Here is a 19,714-nt window from a genome sequence, read left to right as displayed (position 1 = left end):
TCGGAGAGACAAGGTGCCATTTCCCCGTAGGGATCAAGGTCAGGACCCATCTCCAGGGCCGCACCGCCCGAGAGCACGGCAGCTGCTCCATTAAATGCCTAGACAACAGGACTGTCATAGCTTCCAGGGTTTTAAAAAGCTGGGGAACTTGTTGACAGGTATTAAATCCCCTCAGAACTTCACCTAAGCTTTATCTGTGTAACATAAAAAAATTCAGCGCAGCCCTGAGAAGAAAAAGCAGCTGAACTGAGTCGGAGGCAGCTCTGGGGATTGGATTATTCCAGTTTCCAGACAAGACAGGCTGTGGATATGAAAGAAAGTTTATGCACTATCCCTGTTAGTGTCTTAATCTCATAGCTGTGACCTGTATCACCCTGCATGCAAAGCTGTTTTAAGAAGGGTATTCTTTCGGTCTTATGCTTTATTTTTTATGAAGGACATTGAATTACATGTTGACTACATGAACCGCTCTTATTAGTTTAGTTCTACTGAAGGTCTATAAAATGATATAGTATAATTCAGCTAGAGTTTGTCCTTGGCATAGAGAACACATTTCTGGTATGATTTTGCAACAGTGGATATTTGCAAATAAAGTCAATTTTAAATTATAATGAACACTGGCATTTGTCACTTCCTGCGGTATTAAATCCAAACCCATTTTCTTTAATACCACATAAATATGCATTTGAACGAACGACAAATTCATGCAAATATAGGTTCCTTCTGTGATACCAACATAATGGAACAATTCTGGATTCCCCTCTCTAAGGCCCCTTTCTCCGCTCACGCCATGGTGACGCTGCCCAGTGTGATCCATCAGCTACGCAGTGGCAGTTGGGGACCGAGCCGAGGTGCCACCTCCCAGAGGACACAGGCAACTTGCAAAAGCAGAGCGTCTGCTGCGGAACCAGCTTTGCAACGCCCGAGGAGATGAAAACTCCGATGGCTGCTCCAGAGCAGCACCCATCCCATCCTGGTCCTTCCCTTTCGTCACTCACTAATCCGGCTGGTGATTTATGTAATTAGGTGAACTGTGGATTGCGTTTTGCTGGTTTAACACAATGCCAGGGCAGTCACAGGGCGGGAGATAATGCGAGTTCGTTTGGGGAGTACAGTAGAGCTTACTCTTGTGCAATGATGTTGGGTTCCTGATCAGGATATATCATTGAAGGCTTCTAGAGATGGGCTTTGCACGTACCGCCAATAATGAATCACATCTTCTGCTTATTTTTCCTTACCAGCACAAGAATCAACTCAAATATTTCAATTTCCAAACCTTCATGATTCTGGATTGCAAACCAGCTTGTCACAGATTTATACCTCTATTCCCTGAAGTGCCATCTAAAGTCCTCCTACGTTCTGGCATCTCTGGGGAAATTTAGAACTATTTACCCTGACAAGTAAGTCACCAGGATAAGGGTATGAGCACACTGACACAGCAGTCACACTTTCAAGACAGGTCTGCTCTATGTTCTGTACCAGAGCAGGAAAACAAGCTGTAAAATCAGAGATTTCTGCCAACAAAATTAAGATGATTCAACTCGATACCATAAGCCTGACCCAGCGCAAGACACAGCATCTCCCTGTCCTCTTGGAACATCTCTCACTGACAGTGGCATTGTCCAACACGGTTCGGCCTTCTTCGGACACCACTAAATGAAACCAGGAACAAGAAAAACGTGATGCATCGCACCAAAGGTCTGATGTGCCTCGCACCATTCCGCTGAGTGGTTTGTCTCCATATCCCAGGCCAGTAATCTTTGAGCCTTCAAGTAAAAGATTATGAATTTTCTCAACTGAATTGGTCAAGAGACATGGTAAAGAAAAACAATACAAATCAGGCAGTGATCTGAAAGGTGAACAGCAACAGCATGACACAAGTCAATGTCTGGTAACAAACGGTCTTCACAGAATTTCTAGCTGCAGAGAGATAAAAGCTCAGCATTTTAAAATCTGTTGTCTACCCATGTCAACCCAATATAATGCCATCCAGTGGAATAGTAGGAGCTTGATAAGACTCCGGGTTTTCCATTTTCTCCAGAAATGACTGAAAACCACTAAAGTTTCAAACTCTCTGAAACTCCATAAGCAATTTAGGAATGAGAGTATCTAGGAGCCATTACAGAGGCATCGCAGAGACCAGGAGCACCTTTAGAATAAAATATATGTTCTAGAAAAATAATGTAACATTTGGTACAAAATAACATTCATTACTTCTATAGCGTTTTCTGGAGGGAGGATGGGCGTTGCCTACCTGCCTCTCTGGAAATTTGCATGAAGGACTCGACTCCTTTTTCTCCATAATTCCCTTCAGATGCCAAAGTGGACACATAATTCCATCCCAAAGCTTTCACAATGTCCACCATTGCTTGTGCTTGGAAGGAATCTGGAGGAACCACACGTGAGAAGAAATCATAGCGCCTGTCATCACTCAACTCTGGTGCAGTTGAGGCATAACTGATTTGTGGGATCTGTAGAAAAAAATAATTTCTGATAAATATACATATTCATATACTCATTGCACTTCTTGCAGCAGTTAGCTAAAGCAGTTAGCTTCAGCCGAGCTTCGGTTCATCTTCGTTGTATCCACCTATATTTCTCCATCATGTTCCTTTACAATGCACAAGTCAAAGAAACAATCTTTTCATTGACTTCAAGTTACACAAAAAAATCATTAATCAATAGAAAACAACTGTATATGTGCACATTCATAATTTTTTTCCTTTCAGGCAATCTTAATCAAATACAGCACACACAAACCATTTTTCTCACTCTGTCCTTTTTATTGGTGTTCTGGTTTTACTGGCATCAGGTTATTTGGGATTCTGAATGCAACCCAGTTTACGTCTATACCTGTCATCACTGGCTGAAGGCCAGAGGGGGCCTTCATCCGTTTTTGGAGGATGAAGAAGCTCTTAAACATTAAACTGCGACTTCAGGTTTAAACAAAAGGGTGTTTATTTTTGATCCTTTCTGATGAAGCACAGTTGTGAAGATTGCTGAGCGTGGACATCTCTGTCCCACAGAGACAACCTGGTCACGGTTCAGCCCTATCCTAATGCCCTGCCTGCCCGTGACTAACCAGCTCTTGCTGTTCCTTCTCACAGCAGAGCACGAAGGGGGATGACAGTTACTTGCTATAACAGGAGACCAGAATATTGTTCAGGGCTATTTTCTCCTTGATAACAAAGGTCCCTAAACAGTTATCAAGCTGACAGTATGTTAATCCCCAAACACATTATGCAATTGTTTGAGTAACAGTCTGGGACTGTTCCTTAAATTAAGGAACCTGCCATAATTCCCACTTGAGATGCCAAGGAGGGAAAAAAAAGATTTGCAATATACACAAACATGATCATATATAATGATTTGGGACTTCTAGACTGCAGAAAGGTCAGTATTTCATGCCTCAGTACAAGCATCTTCTGCATTCTCATATTCTGTCTCTGCAGAGCATTCCTACAAGTATTTATTAGCTCTTCTGCCTTCTCAGAAGAATAAGCATTATCTTTCCCTGAGCTCAATACTGCAAAGGGCTCAGCGCCTACGGTTCCCACAGAGGTCAGTAGCAGATGAGAGCAAACTCGGCATTTCCATAGAATACGCACTACATCTGTACGTCTGTATGTACATTAACAACTTCTACAGCAGAGTAAAAGCAGACTGAAGACCCAAAAGATAAGTGAACTTATCCAAACCATCCATAATTATTAAATACCCCGACATTTGTTGAAGCATGTTCCTCTTCTTAAAGGTAATATCTCCTGTTATTTTATAAACCGTAGCCCATGACTTATATAAGATCTGATTAGCTTCACTCAGCATCAGCCTAGAGCGAAACGCGGCTCATGGCCCCTGCTCCAAGCCCTGCCCCGGCGGGAACCCTGCCCCAGCAGCATGCTGAACCAAGGCCCAGGCGCAGTACCACTCTTACTATTATGAATTATTAAACCTGAACACTTTAACTTTCAGCAGGTGCTGGAGCTGTCACTGTGGATGCCGGAGAACTGAATCCCCCGTCACTTGGCACAGTCTTTTCTTTGGATGCGTTGTGTCACCCCTCTGCACATCCGCTGGTTTTAGAGCCAGTGAGGTGGCTAATCAAGCTGAAAGCTGGGATGCTTTAGCTTTTTAATGCAAGACAGCAAGTCCTCTACAAAGCCTTACCAGATTTATTTTAGATCTGTGGCATGCGGACAGCACGTCACCAGCAAGACCTTCCAGTGCTCCAGTCACAGAAAATTAAAAAAGTTAAAATTGAGGCTGCCGGGCAGACACAGCGTGGTGTTCACCACTGGTACATGATTTACTTGCTCAGTATTTCGCCCAGGGGCCAGCAAAGCTTGGGGACCACTCTCAAAGACAAATAGATCGATTATACCAATTTATCAGGGTTCTTTATTTTTAATCTACCTTAGGGATGACTTTCAGCTAACACCAACTACAGCGGTTGCACAGAGAATGCCGGGCACCCTGGCCATCAAAAATAATTGAAATACCTAATTTGTCTGTGCCTGCAATTGCTGTTGTAATAAATGACTGGTGACATTTTAGGATCGCTCTCTTCTCATTTGTACAAAGCAGTTAGCGGAGCTTGCTCAGCTGCTTATCAGCTTAATTCATCTATTCATTGGATGGTATCATATTAAGCGGAACAGTTAACCAGGCTGACTTTATGGGTGCTGTTTACCAGTTATTAATTAGACAAGCACCAGGTAGACAACATACAGTCCCACACACAGAGCCGTACTGATAGCCGAGTGATGGTTTTTTAATTATAAATAAAAGAAAGGGTGAAACATGAATTTTTACCTGTGGCGAGTGTTTGTATTTCAACATGCCAACAACTGCTTTTTCAACTAAAAAAAAATCAAAAGGAGCATGTTCTGCACATTTACAAAAAGCAAAGCTTCTACAGAATTTGCTCCATTGCTTATATTACTTCGGAGACTTTTTGGGTTTCTAGTCTTTTTCCTCTGTCCATAAAATATTAACCACTTCTGGCTGTTCCAATCATTTGCAGTATACAAAGCATATATTGGTTTTTTTTTTACCAACATTTCTTACAGGATATCTAAAAGCAACATGAAGTTATATGTACGAGGAGTAGAATTTTCATAAGATTTTGTCCAAATATGGGGAGAAAAGTACTTCAATGAATACAATATAGACTGCAGAGTTCAACTTTGTCCTGTATGCCAGACACCTACAAAAGATGTTTTCCCTTCCCACACGTCTTCCCGTGCATGCAGGCGGCATCCCAGATGTCCAAACTGAATGTTTGCATCAGCTAAAATTTAACAATTCAGCATTTCTTCTTCTCTTTGTTTTTTAACGTTCACATCCAATTGGATGTGGACAAATCTCCCACGGACTCAGCCAGAAACCTTTCTCCCGTACTTCACACCATATGTTCCTCTGTGTTACTGGTTTGTTTTTACCAAGAGTGACTTTAGTTTGAGAAACACAATGGCATGTTAACACCAGCCAAATCTCAATGGCCAGGCTCCCTCTCCTCTCCAAGAGCACGGAGCTTACGCTCATCACACCAACATCCAAAGGACAACATACACTGCTACTGCACGTTGATGGCTGCTCACCAGGTAAGCCCACAGACACACACCTTCACCTCCTGCGAACACTGAAGTACACTTGAAAATACAAATGGATTGACCCAATTCATCAAGACCCAACCCCAAGCTGGCCAAACGTCAGAGTTCTCTGTTCCCAAAGACGATGAAGATGGTCTCACCATGCAAGGGGGTGAAGGGAGGCCAAGGGAGAACAAGAAGGAGGGCTAGAATTTGATTCCTCTCTCTGGTCATGAAAATTCAACCTTTCTTGAGCACTTGCTGGCGCTTCTCAAGCCTGGACCAGACCTCTCACTCAGGGCAGGAGGCTGGAGCCTCCCCGCTCACACCACCAGCAAAGCTGCTGCCCCAGGGGCCAGGAGGGCAGTGGCTGGATGCACTCAGGCTGGACTTCAGCCTTGAGGGTGCAGAAAAAACCCTTAGTGAAGCTACCCACGTAAAACTGCAGCTAAATGGCTGGACGTTTCATAAACAACTCTTCTCCACCCTGATCAGTGTGTAAAACCATCGTTTAGCACTGCTGAAAGCTGCTGAACCATCAACCCACTAACGAGAAGTTCACGCACAGACATGAGATGAATGAGCGAAAGGCAGGACAAGCTGCAGTACGATGCCAGGGATGACTGAACAGTAAAGATGACCGTAAATGCAGTCCTACTACTACCTAGTATGTCCCCTAACGTCCTCTCAGATGTACCGATCACTGCTAGCCTTCTTTCTGTTTTGGTTTTAGAAAGCTGCTGATGTGGTTCAGGCTGGCAAACAAAAGCCATCTGACAGTACTGGCTGCCCTGCGCCGTGCTCTAACCACATGAAAAATTGGAAGTTTATCCACACACTAAGTAGATAGCACCAAAATAAAAAGGTTTGTACTCCCCCTTTCTTATAGGTTTCCCCATTTTTACAAGTCTTTCAACACATCGCTCCTCTTAAGCCATACTCATTCTCCTTTTGGTCCTGCAAGGGTTCAGTTTGAGACATCGTGTCCTGCTGCCACAGGAAGAACTGGGATGTCAACAAACGCAGCAAGCACTACAATGACCTCATGTCAGGATCACAGAACAGAGTATTTTAAATGAGGCTGTTTGGGTTTTTGTTGGTTCTTTTAATTAATCAGATAAATATTTTCTGTCTCTTAACTGATTTCCTTTCATTTTGGTAAAATCTGCTACTTGCCATTGATATCTCAACATTGAAAACTTCAGTTTAAAGAAACAAGCTTTCTCTTCCATCACATTTTCCTGCTTTCTGTTCAGAAACATGTTTGAAACATCAAAAAGCTCCAGGGAATTACAGTCTGCTTTCCAAATGGCTCTAACATCTTGGCAGAAGAGTTGTGATCCGTACAGCACAGGGGATAAAAATCCCCCCAGCCCTTACACAGGAAGGCTGGGAGGGGGAACAGCCTGCGCTCCTCCTTCCTGTGCTGCACAGCAGCCAGCGTCTGCAGAAGAGGCATCAGCCTTCACCACCATAACCGAGCACGGCTGGAGCTGGAGCTTTCTGAAGGACGCTCGAGTACCAGCAGATGAGTGAGCAGATCACCCACGTGGGCGGCAGATTTTCCTGAAGGCAGTTTTTGTGTTTACAGGACAAGGGCAAGCATCTCACCCCAGAGTTTTACATGTCGTTTGCCCGGCTGATGTTCTGGTTACAGTAAGAGTGAATGATTAATGCTGGGAACATTGCATTAGTCAGTGATTAATTAATGTTAATTCATTTTTAACATTGTACATTATTCTTCATTTATTTCATTTTCTTCTGTAAATGAAAAGCTCTCACTGGATGACACTTGGTTGTCTTCCTGAAACGCTGGGCCTGTCTGTGAGCAGCTGCACCAAAAACCACAGCAGAGAACATACCGAGGACCAACACATCCCTCTGATGGTCTCCTAAGTCACTCTCTGCAACATCAAACATCTGCCAACATCCGGTCTGGAACTGCGTACTTCAGAGTAAAAAGCAACTGAAATACAAACTTGCTCCAATTCTTCATTTCAAACTTATTTTGTCTGATCGCCTCATCCCATGTCCTCCTCCTCTCCCTGTTCTACAGACCCTTCTTTTCAAGCAGAACAAGAGAAAGTGGCAAACTCCTTGCTAACACCCAACTCTCTCAACTGGAAACACGCACGAGACCCAGTGCCAGGAGCCAAACCAGCCCTCTCTGGAGCTGCAGGAACTGCCAGAAGCACTGGGCTTTGTGCCCACCCCAGCCTCACCTCTGCCTGCAAATCCACCCGCACGGCCAGAACCTCGCAAATCAGTGCAACCATAAAACTAATTATTGTTACTATGCTACTTCAAACGTGATTGAATCAGGCTACCTTCTCCTCGGTAACTTATTAAAAAATTAATAAAATGGTGCATCTGAACCCGACTCATCAAATGACAGTAGTCAGAAAACTTCAGAAAAGGCAATTTCCCTAAGGCCCATGTGCAATTAAGATAATGCATGAGTATACCTGTTGAGATATTAATGAGCTCCCACCAGGGTAATATTAAGTTCACAGTTTGCTGCATTTTTACTTTCAACTTCCTATTAAGTTTTATTGATACGATTTCCTGAAAATAGAAAAAAAAAAAATACCCTACTTTGATAAAGCCTCTTGAACTCATCTCATGTGGCAGCGCAGTGTCAGTCTACACAAATTGCAAAATCCTGCCAATAACTTAACTTTACAAAAATAAGATGCCTGAAGCCTTTTCACTTGGCTGCAAAACTCTTTGGTGTGAACTGATGGATGACTAACAATCTTGAATCTGTTTAGGTCTCAGATTTTATTCATGTAGAAATTTATCATGTCAGGATTTAATCATCAGTTAGTACAACTACTCTTTGTTCACCATTTACATCTCAAATTACATAACAAACAGCTTCAGCATCCTGTGAGCTGCATATAATTGTTTTCATTGCCTTGAGTTAAGATTATTTGAAGTTTCTAACTAGCTGTTTTCTCTGGGCAAAATTCCTCTACACTTTCTTCATTTTCACATTGTTCCGAACAGGAAGAAAATGTTACCGGAGATACAAAATAAGATCAGATAATGACTCAAAGCTTGCAAAGATAATAGGAATGAATCTTCCTGCTGATTCCCACTGGGCTGGAGGGGGAATTCGAGCTCCCTCCATTTCTCGGGAGCTGATGTCCATGGGGTGGTGCAAGGGCCTCGGCTCTCGCTGGCCCTGCAGCAGTGGGTGGCCTCGTGGCACGCCGGGCAGCCCATCGACGGCGGGGTACGGATAACAAAGAACATCTCTGCTTTCGCTCTCCTCCTCGCCAGCCCTTCCGAAAACTAAACACTCCTAAATCGGTAGCTTTGGGTAGATTTTCTGGAGGTGTCAATCTAGCAGCATGTGCCCTATTTCTGTCCTGGAAGGTGCATATGAAAACAAATATTACTGCCATTCTCGCTCTAGGGCTTTTAAGAGCCTAGGGAATAATATTCCCAACAGTTTTAGGTAATGACAAGAACAAAACCTTCTGAAGTGCTTTGATAATCCCTCCTTATTATGTTTTGTGATGAAATTTAAAAGTAGTGCACTTCAAGCTGGTTTTTATACTCAAGAATCAAGAGTTGACAATTAGAAAATGAGGCAAAACAATTAACAAAAAAGTTTTAAGAGCAATAGGGAGTATTTCTGCACAGCTCTGCCATAGTCTATAAGGTGTTTACATATGGCAAACCTGTTGCTGCGTGCAAAAGTCACACCACAAGCGCAAATTCTTCTGAGCAGTGAACAGAAGCAGCACATCTAAAGAAGGGCATTTGTATAATGGAAAATTTTCAAAACCATTAATCTATTTACAGTTCACCTCAGTTTCTCTCTCTCTGTTTACAAATTACTAAAGCTACCCATGTTCAAACAAGGTCCTGTTTGCTCACATCACCACCTCTCTTATTTTATCCCACAGTGAATTCCTAATGATGTATTAGAGATCAACACAATCACCTACAAGGGAATTGGATAGATATTTCATAAGGTACAGAAATACAAATATAAACAACATCAAATACAAATGAGAAGCTGAGCCTCGAGGAGGAGAAGTGCATTTAATAAAACAGAAATATCTTCAAGAGCAACAAAAGAAACACTAAGAAAATAAACCCAATACATGATTCATGTACACGAATTTTGCCTCTATCCAAGTTGGCCCATTCCTCCAAGCCTCACCACACTGTGTGAGCTCTATCTCCCTCTACTTGTCCAGAATTAGGACTTCAGCTAATAGATGCATGGGTTTGCTCTCACCTTGACCTTACAGACCACAAGGCCTACAAACACGTCAATCAGAGTAAATCCCACTTTCCAAAGCATTTTAAAGGAGAGATTTTGAAAAGCGCTCAGCATCTGCACTTGAGGACCCATGTCGGAGCTCCCAGACCTCATGCAATTTCTGTTTTGTAAGAGTTTCCAAGTGGGATGGCAAAATTCCATATATATGGAGAACTAAAGGTGTTCTTGACAAATCGTCAATGAAAAGCTGGACGAGGTCACTGCTGTGTGGACCTCTCAGTATCAGATAATTCAAGAGTGGCAGCAATAGGAGAATAAAGTAGTGTCGGGAAGGGCAATGGACTGACAGAACACGGGGAACTACAAGAAGAAGTTATCTGTAATTTCATCTCACTGAATTGCCTTGCCGTGCAGCACAGACTTCAGTTTCAATACATAATGAATAAACATGAGAAGCTCCATGCAGATTGTTGGGTGGAAATTACGAGGGAAGGCCAGTCCTATTAAAGGACTTACTGTAATTGAACAGAGCAGTAACAGACCTTAACCGAGCTGTTAGGAGAGCGATGCACCGCTGGTCTGACGCCCTGACAATATGGAGCAACGTGCTGTACCGTCGTGCTTCCAGAGCGATGGCTCTGGTTAATAGGACCCTTTAAAATTCACAGCTCCTTGATTACCAATATTATAATGGATGCAATCCATTACCGAAACAAACACCTCCAGTGCTACTTTGGCTTTCTCAAATACAAAATATAACTGCCACTGGCTTTCTAATTGAATGTGTTTATTATTTTTTAATTCATTTCAAACCTGAAAAGAGCATATGAAGGAGCCCCGTTCCAGGCACATAAATCAACCTTCATCCCTAGCATAACTATCATAGCACTAAAGTGGAAAGACATCCTGAATAATATTGGCAAGCTGGGAGTATTTTCCATGTCTACAAGGTCTCTCCTGCTTCCTTTTCTAGAATCAGAAGTACTTGTACGAATCACTCCAGAAAAAATAATCGTAGCAATTAAGGGAACAATAATTACAGCAATTAGTACTGTCCACATGGCTCATGGGAGCACTTTATCAACTCAGACAGAAAGCAGGACGAAAAAAAAAAAATTATGAACACATAGTAAAATGAGAGGTATCCGTAAATATGAAATGTCCCTATATTTCATCCTGATGACCTGTGCCTAGAACTAGGTCTACTTGTGACAACGATGAGCTTCTGGCATCGCTTGGGCTTTTATAGCTGCAAAATAGGAGGTGATCTCTTAGCTTTTAAATGGTAAGAGGCCCCTGGATCTTGAAACCTGGATCCACAATTTTAATGAAAATTAGTCTTAGCACTAAAATAAGCATTTTATCTGCTTATAAGGCTGGAAATAATACTGTCCTTCTAACAAATAAGGACATAACATTGTCTCAACAAATTTACATATTGTGGATTAAGAATTGTCCATTTATACTTTCATCATTGATACTTTCATTTGTCCAATCTCTGCACTGGGGTGCTCAGGCAGGGGAAGACAGACACCTGTGTCTCGCTAAATGCATTCCAAGTGGCCGCAATATACAAATTATTGTACTGAGTCAATTTATAATGAACCTACAGCCTCACTTCTCTTCTTACAAAGGCGTAACTGAATTTAAAAAAAAAAATAAAATTCTCTTCCATGACACTGCTTTCCCCTCAGAGCAAGGCTCTCACATTCCCTGTGCCTGCGGGTGCTTTGACGTGCTTCCACCCCACCAGCGAGCTCGTCCTGGCTCTTCCACACTGCCACAAGGCAGGAAAAACATTTCAATCAATAAACTAGAGAAAGAAAAAGTCGTATCAGTCACACTGACCTATTATCCAGTAGGAGGAGGTACAGGAGTGAAGTGGGCAGAGTAAAGCGTTTTTGTCCCTAAGGCAAGGCCACCCACGTTACCTTCATATGAAACACACAGTCACCCAAGACCTGCCCGAAGACCTACTGCAAACGGAGAAGCAAACAAAGGCATGAAGAGGCAATATGGATATAACCTACTTTGCTGAACGTTTTGAGAGTTACAGCTCCAGTAAGTGCCGTTTTTACAGTTAACAGTCTAATAACCTTTTCCATGGGCAAAGAGTATTCTTTATAATCAAGCTCCTCTGAGCAGGGTCTATGAACCAATTCAAAAAGTTTCTGATTCTTAAAAATAATTCATTCAAACCTTTGGACCAAGCTGTGCCAAAAAGCACAGCTCCCACTGTACTGCTGCTACAAAAATAGCACAGCTTTGAGGAAGGCAGAACAGGATTTCAACACCACTGTCAATGTTGCACATTGTTTTAGAAATAGGTGAGGCCCAAGTGGAATTCAGCTGCTCTTTCACTTTGTGCCCTTTAGAGAATTACTTAAATAAAAATCTCGGTCTATGCTGTAGCTTGGACACAAAAGCTTCATGCATATTGAAGACTGCTCCTTTAGAGACAAAAATATGTTCCTCTGCGTATCAAAAGACGTCACGTTCCTTAACATTTCTTGGCTGTTGTGTTACAGCACACCTGCAACAATATAAAAAAATTGGTTCTTTTTGTTTGTAGGTCTGTTTGCAAAAACAACCAGTATCATCTGAATTGTTAGTTTTTCCAGTAAATTGTCACACCTTGGGACTTCTATTTGTTTCAAAACTTTCCTTGAAAAAAATTGCAAAAAAATGACCAAGAATCAGTATTTGAATTTACACTGAAATGGAAAAAGTTTTTTAGATGCGTGCTTGCCTGATTTGTGTGTACAGTTCCTCGTTGGGCGTAAAGTTACATTTATGTGATCATGAAGAAGGTCACTTCTAAGTGATCGCTTCTCAGAAGTAAAATTAGTTTTAATGTATATTATATACATTTTAATTTCTCTTGGTTTAGCTATATTTTGATATGATAATATTAAATTCAAAGTTCAAATTATACTTTTAATTATTATTATTTCTAGCCTTAGATATCTAAAGATCCTTCTTTATTTTGAGGGAGGGCTGCCTTGAAGCCAACTCTGCCTCCAGCAGCGGAGGAGCCGTGCAGCCGGTCCCTGCCAGCGATGGTGCCTGCGATGGCGATGCGCGTGGGCGAGGGCCGGCAGACTCCGAACGCCCCCATCCCTCCGCACGTCGCTGAGATGCATTCGCACCTCCCCTGATGCGGGCAGGAGGCGGCACAGGCTCCTTCCCCCATGCAGGCTGGGTCTGTCCTGACATACAGACAGAAGCCAGAATTCCCCCCAGCTGACACGACAAACACATCCAGGGACAGGGAACCTCCTACAGCTCCCGCCCGCAAACAGAAATATTTATCTGCTGCACCAGAAAGATTATTGATAATAAAGACAAAGGAACGTGTACCATTATGTAACTTCAGCACCTAATATTTTTCAGTGAAATATTTAACTTGTTAAGAATTTTAGCTGGCTTGCTTATAAGCTAGCACGGCGATAAAGCTGTACTGGTTTGCAGATCCTGTGGATGAGCTATGACCAGCACAGCACATTTATATATACTAGTGCATATTCATTGATTTTACAATATTAACTAGAATATTCCTCCTAGGATACATCAGTTAAAATATCAGCGGTGACTGCCCATCCATTGCAATGCAAGAATGCACAGCTCTTCATATTTTAACTCCAGCCCTGGTAGAATGAAAGCTTGAGAGCAACATTAAAATAATAGATGGCACTCTGCTAGAGGTAATTTGAAATCTTAACAAAGCATCAAAGGATCTTGTCTGTTATGAGCTAATACTTCAAGGCAATTTTTAGCTGAACTCACATAAGGTGATGGGAGTACAGGGACCCTATAACCTTTCTAATGGCCACATTTTTGTAATCATATGGTACAACAAAGCTGCTTATGCAGCAATAGTCTTTTCAACGTCACGCTGTGATTTAAATTCAGCCTACAAATAGCACGTGTGGATATTCTGCCACACTTTTGTCCCATGACACACCACAATGTCTAAAACATAATTACAACGTTATTGTATGAAAGAGGGAGCATGAACAAGTTTAGAAGAGGCATATTCTGTATTCTTTGAGTTTGTGCTAAGACTGAATCTACGTTTGGGGTTGTTTATTTCTATCACAGCCTAAGAAAGCATAAGCGATATCTCCAGTGGATAAAACAGCGAATGGTATTTCAAAGGGAAGAAACTAAGGTCTGTCCATTAAATACTACCGATAACAAAATAACTTGTGTCAAAAATGCAAAAATGTACCACATTGCTAAGAGTAAGTCTATTTTGTTTTCTTCTTCTTTTATGTCTACCATTTCCATACACTGTCTGCATTTCCAAAAACTGAGAAGTCAGCCCCTGTAACAGACAAAGTGATGTATGTATGCCAAGTATATATGTAAGCATAAATACGCTTGCAGTGACTGGAGCTCACACATCCCAATACGGACTCACAAATTCCAATTGTTTTGAAAATAAATCAGAACCAGAAGATAAACACAGCAAAGCAGCTTTTATGTTTTATTTATGTGCACACATTCCTCCATTCATCGCAAACATATAATTGAACCTTATATTGTCTATGCATATTTTAAAAGGTTTTTAATCTGCAAGTATAAATCTCATTGATTTTAGAAGTAGCCCGATCAAGACAACAGTAAAGACTTATTCAGCAGAGAGGCTGAAATACAGAAAAGCTCAATAGCATAACATAGTTTTCTGAAAGTAATACACGCAAACACACACAAACCCACTACAGCGGAAACAAATTGCGATGCGGTACAACATGAAACAATCATCTTTCAAAGCTTAGTTATTAGACTAAATGAAAGCCGTCGAGTTAGTATTTGAGCATATCTCATAATTGCATTTCTCGACGAGCATCCGTGTTTATGTTGTGGAAAATAAGGCTGTGATTTGAATATTTATTCCTAAATTTTCAATATAGTAAAGCGTCTTTATAGTCAAGGAGAATAAAGCCTATGGCCCTCTTGTATTTACAGAATAACGCATCTAAAATCTGTCAATATGAACTTATCTGTTACAATTTCATTAGTTAAACTTTCAGCAAGCAGCTAAGTATCATGAGAAAAACTAAGTTCCTGTGAATGACTTTCACTAAACAGATATTGCAAAATTAAGAATCTATATTCATAACAATGTCTCCAAGTGGTCTTCATTTGAACAGAGAGTCTTCAGGGCAAGACTTCCTCCAGCTCCGCTCCCCTACCTCCTCTACCAAAACCCCGCAAGGGTAACAGCTGCATTTCAAGCAGTAAAATGGTGCTTTAAACGGGGTTTCTGGAGCTCACTTCTTTCCTTATTTCCTTCCACATAATATTGGAACTATTTTTGCATTTGAAAATGTGTCACGTAATACGAAAACCTACTTTTTTGAGGTGCTCACATACTGGGGTTGCCTGAATGGTTTTGTTTACGCTGGAACTATTCCATTTTGGATTGACATATTATTAAAAGGTTGAGGCAAGAGGGAACCTGTGGGTTAAAAAGAGTATGTATAAGCTCCTGTTTGAATCTCTCGCTTCAGTTCTGGTCATTCATCCCTACACGCTTCAGGAAGTTTCTTCACTTTTTCCCTCTGTCCGGGAAATGGCTCTGTCTGCACTGACTGCGGATGATGCCCGGGGCGAAACCATGGCTAAGTAACTCCAAACTGGAAACGATGAATCCAGAGTGGCAAAACTAATCCTCACTTCTGAACAAAGCGATGTACCTCCCCATCTCACCACATCAGCCCGTATTTACAGGAACGGCATCGCTGCCGCAAGCGTCTCTGGTGGCGTCACGGAGCACAAACTTCCCGTAAGCCCCAGGGTCTCCTCGGGAGCCCACCACGCTCCGACATGCTGCCAGGAGCACTAGTATCCACGCACGGCACTGCGCGTGGGGATTACAGGAATACGGAAACATGTCACGGCTACCGATTAACATCCTGAATATTATTCACATGTCTAATACTCAGTGGCAGCAATCAGGAGGGGATTGAATACACACAGCAGATTATCCCGGGACTGCATGCACAGTGTTAGTTTTCCTTCCTGTCGTAAATTGATTCCTACAATTGCTAGAGACAAGTTATGGCCTAAATGAACTCAAGGATAAAATCTAACTTGTCCATTCTTTTATTTTCTCTTTTTCTTACTGACATAAATTGCTGTCTTTTACATTATGAAATACAGAGGAGCATTTCGGAGCATCTCAGATGCACTGAGCTTCAGTGGCAGCCAGTACCTACAGCAGAAAACTGTTCCCTATAGTAAGGGAAAAACACTGTGTGTGGGGAAGAACACAACTATGTATTTTTATCTCATATCCCCTACAAATAACGTGGTGAACACGAAATTCCTATATACAACTTCAGTAAAGATGTGATACAAACGTGTTCTCAATCTCAGCTATCTGGAGCAGTCTCCATTTAAGAACGGCACTTACAAGCCTTTTGTTCAGATGTGTTCATTAGTGCTAAAAAGCAGTGGTCTGGGATATTAAAGTTTGCCTCTGTAACAAAATCCTTGATCAATTATTTGTATCTATTAGAAGTTATCACCTGCTGCAGCAATGACAATTCTACTGGAGGAAAAATCTTGCTGTTAACCTGTGGCAAGAGAAATTTAATGCAAAAAGGTTTGCTGTAAACAGATGAGCTCCATAAACCACCGCCAGGACTAACCTTGAACTACAAATTGCATGAGAAGGATACAGGTATGGTGCCAGTCCCCCGACCTCTCACTGAAACGCGACATTTATTTCAGAGCTCTGAAATGTAATCAGGGGAAAGATGCTGGTTTCAAGCAAGCTTGCACTTGTTTTCAGTTTTCAGCTTTGACAGTTTTAGGGGTTTTCAACCAAACCAGCTGGGTGGGAAGAGGCAGGCGGCCGGGGAGCAGCTCCTGGTCCCCGCAGGCCCAGGAAGCCCAGTGGCCGTAGGCTCTGCGATGCCCGGCCCCAACCCACCTCCTGCAGCTCGCAATGCAGCTGCATCCCCGCTGCTCCCTCACCCGACAAGTGAAGACAGGAAAACCCCAGGCACTGAAAAACTCCAGACTTTGACAATAAGCTTCCTGTCACCTGAAATCACTGCAGCTAGGCTGGGTGTCTCCCTAAAGGATATTGTCCTGGTGAACTACAGCTTTCCAGCACCAGCTGACATGGGCTGCATCAGGTAGGAACTCATATCTGATTATGAGGACCGCAATCCTTTCCTTGGGAGTCCGTCATCTCAGCATCTGTGATCATATCCCCACCTGGTTTTCCTCCTCCCTCACCCCGAGAGCTTTACCCCTCCTTGGAAATGCTCACAGGGCTGCCCTCTGGATTCTTTCTCCATAAACTCGTCATCTTCAAACTCATCCCCAAACACTTCAGGTCCATCCCCCGGCAGAGCTGTGTGCCCTGTGGTCCCCGCACACCCCAGCTGCTTGTCCCACGGCATCGTCCTCAGCATGGGGCAACCGACACATGGACCTCTGCAGTCACAACCTTCTCCTGAGAGCTCTTCCTGGCTGCCAGACCCTCGTGTCCCAGCACTGCCCATCATGCCTGACTCCACCACCTGTTGTCCCTTGGCTTTCCAGCGGAGGCATCGCCTGTTCATCCCCCAGGGACCACCACCGCGTGGGAGGCGGAGGCAGGGACCGCTGAGATGAGCGCTCAGACAGTCTGAAATGCTCTGCTTCCCCTTCGGCACCCACAAGGGCGAAACTTCACTCCTTGGAAATAAGACAGTCATGGGCAGCATTTAATATTCCTTTGGAAAGTTGAAGAGGCACTTCTGTAGGGAGACTGTGCTGACCTCGGCTGCGGGGATGAGTTCCACCAGTGAGACTGGCTGATTATATTTAGACTGCCTTTGATTTCCTGTTTTTTCTTTAATCCAAAATAAACATTATCACAAGTAAAAAGGCCTGTTGTGTCCTCTGAGCATAAGAAACAGAACAAGGTCCTTCAGGACACAGACTTTGGGCATAAAGGAGAGCGAGGAAATGCGGCAAGAAGAGATGTAAGTGAGAATGGATTATAATTATGGGAGAAGTCTGCATTTGACATTTCTTCGACTACATATACAAGAATTATAGGACATACTGAAGTTTCAATGAATATCTATACCTTTTATTTCCTTATATTTCATCCCTAGCCTTTTACAAAGTGCATCATCACCATGTAATTCTACATGTATATAAATATTTATGTATTATTACAGGAAAAACACAAGGCAATCACACTTTTACCTTCACTGGTTTTCTTCACCTCAACATTAAGCTCGCCAGCTAAATAATTACATTTCTTCTTATCTAACTTGTGGGAAAACAAATTTAATAACAGAAATACAGCTAGAAAGACAAATACTTCGGGGAGAATAATTTTCAGACTTAAACTTCACAAGCTCGATAGATTATTCTGGACACTGGATAATTACTCGGCATGTCTTTATCGCAAAAGTGCTCGGACATTCTAATTAATCCAAATTGCTTTCTAAGGGCCATGTTATTAGACACATGCAGTAGCAACCAGATATAGAAATATATATTTTTTTTTTTAAAGGTCTCTAAGAGCTTTTGGCTCCCTGATGAAAACTACACCAGAGGGGCAACCAACTCCTTCCCTCGCGCCGCAGCAAGCCCAGAGCAAAGGGGAGGGAAGGGGCCCACAGTGAGCTCTCTGCAAGAAGAAACAGCCAGAAGCAGCTGCAGGGCTGGGATCATAGAGCCTTTTTTTAAAAAAAAAAAAAAAAAAAGACAAACAATATTGCCAAAACAAAGAGGGGAGGATCAGTTTTATCCCACTCCCTGACGCGGCAAAGCTGCTGGCGGCAGAGCCAGTCCCGGAGCCTGGGTACCAGGTGCCCAATGCCCCAAAGCTGTGGCCCCCCGTCCAGAGAGACACCAAACTCCCCCCGGACACTGGGACCAGCAGGAAAAGCCTCTGGCCATTAGGGCAACTCTTTGCAGCAGCCACGCCGCGATTTCATTGTCATAACCCAACAGAATTCTATTCTTCTTCAATGACCTCTTATTTATTTCTCTTTTTATCTATCTATTTAGCACTCCTGCCCATGGGAAATTATGAATTTCTAGCTCTTTTTTTTCACTTCCAGATGAAAATAATTTTGAAATATTCCCACATGCAATGGAACACAGGGCTCCTTTCTGGACTTCTGCTGGTCCTCCAGCCCGTATCTCAGCAGGATGCCCTACTGCCTGACGGCCGTCAACCAGACCCGCTGTGGCTGGAGGGGCGCTGGGTGATGGAACAGATGTAATTCTCTGCCTCATCTCTCACACAGCAATACATCACAGATCTGAAATAATCCCTCGAGCTAAAGGAGTGATGGTAAACTGAGTCGCTTAAAGGATTACAGAAAACTGCAGAAATCTCCTATGTTCTTCATGCAATTATTTTTATCATCATTCGTCCTCTTTAACAGCCTTGTTATGTATGATTTTCCCTGAACCAAATACAAACTTTCAATTACTTAAAGCTTCGGTTTGAAAGAAGGCAATACATACAATTTGGGGCAGCAATCTGCCCAAACAGAAACATTCCCCTCCCAAGCAATTTTAGGCATTGCTATAAAATCACATAGGTGACAAACATTTATAGGTGCAGAGACCAACACTATGGTACAGAAAATTTCTCATCCCTCAAGAAAATTCTTATCCACATCTGTGATGAAACTAGTCCTGACTAAAACGTACCAATAGCCATTTTCAATTAATAAAACAACCTTTCCTAGTCCTCATCTGCCTTTCTCTTACCTTTGCTGGACTGGCCAATGGTAGTCCATCACCAACATAATTTTCAGTCATTAAAAAAGGATCACAATTCTCCACCAAGTGTCCTTTTGAAGTTTCACGTGCGCAAGTTTGGTGTAAATTGCTGCGAGTATTCAATATA

General features: G+C 42.5%; 1 protein-coding gene across 1 annotated transcript in view; it reads right to left on the bottom strand.

Moving 5' to 3' along the window:
* The window catches only part of GRM7 (glutamate metabotropic receptor 7), a 275,098-nt gene that overhangs the window by 171,380 nt on the left and 84,004 nt on the right, over nt 1–19,714 (bottom strand). Inside the window, exon 2 of the mRNA XM_054216198.1 lies at nt 2,255–2,471. Within this exon, the coding sequence (XP_054072173.1) occupies nt 2,255–2,471 (217 nt within the window). The remainder of the gene's footprint in view (nt 1–2,254; nt 2,472–19,714) is intronic.

The sequence above is a fragment of the Rissa tridactyla genome, chromosome 10, assembly GCF_028500815.1.
Source record: "Rissa tridactyla isolate bRisTri1 chromosome 10, bRisTri1.patW.cur.20221130, whole genome shotgun sequence".
Classification (NCBI taxonomy): domain Eukaryota; kingdom Metazoa; phylum Chordata; class Aves; order Charadriiformes; family Laridae; genus Rissa; species Rissa tridactyla.
Note: the sequence above shows the minus strand (reverse complement) of the source record. Positions and strands in the feature narration are given on the sequence as shown.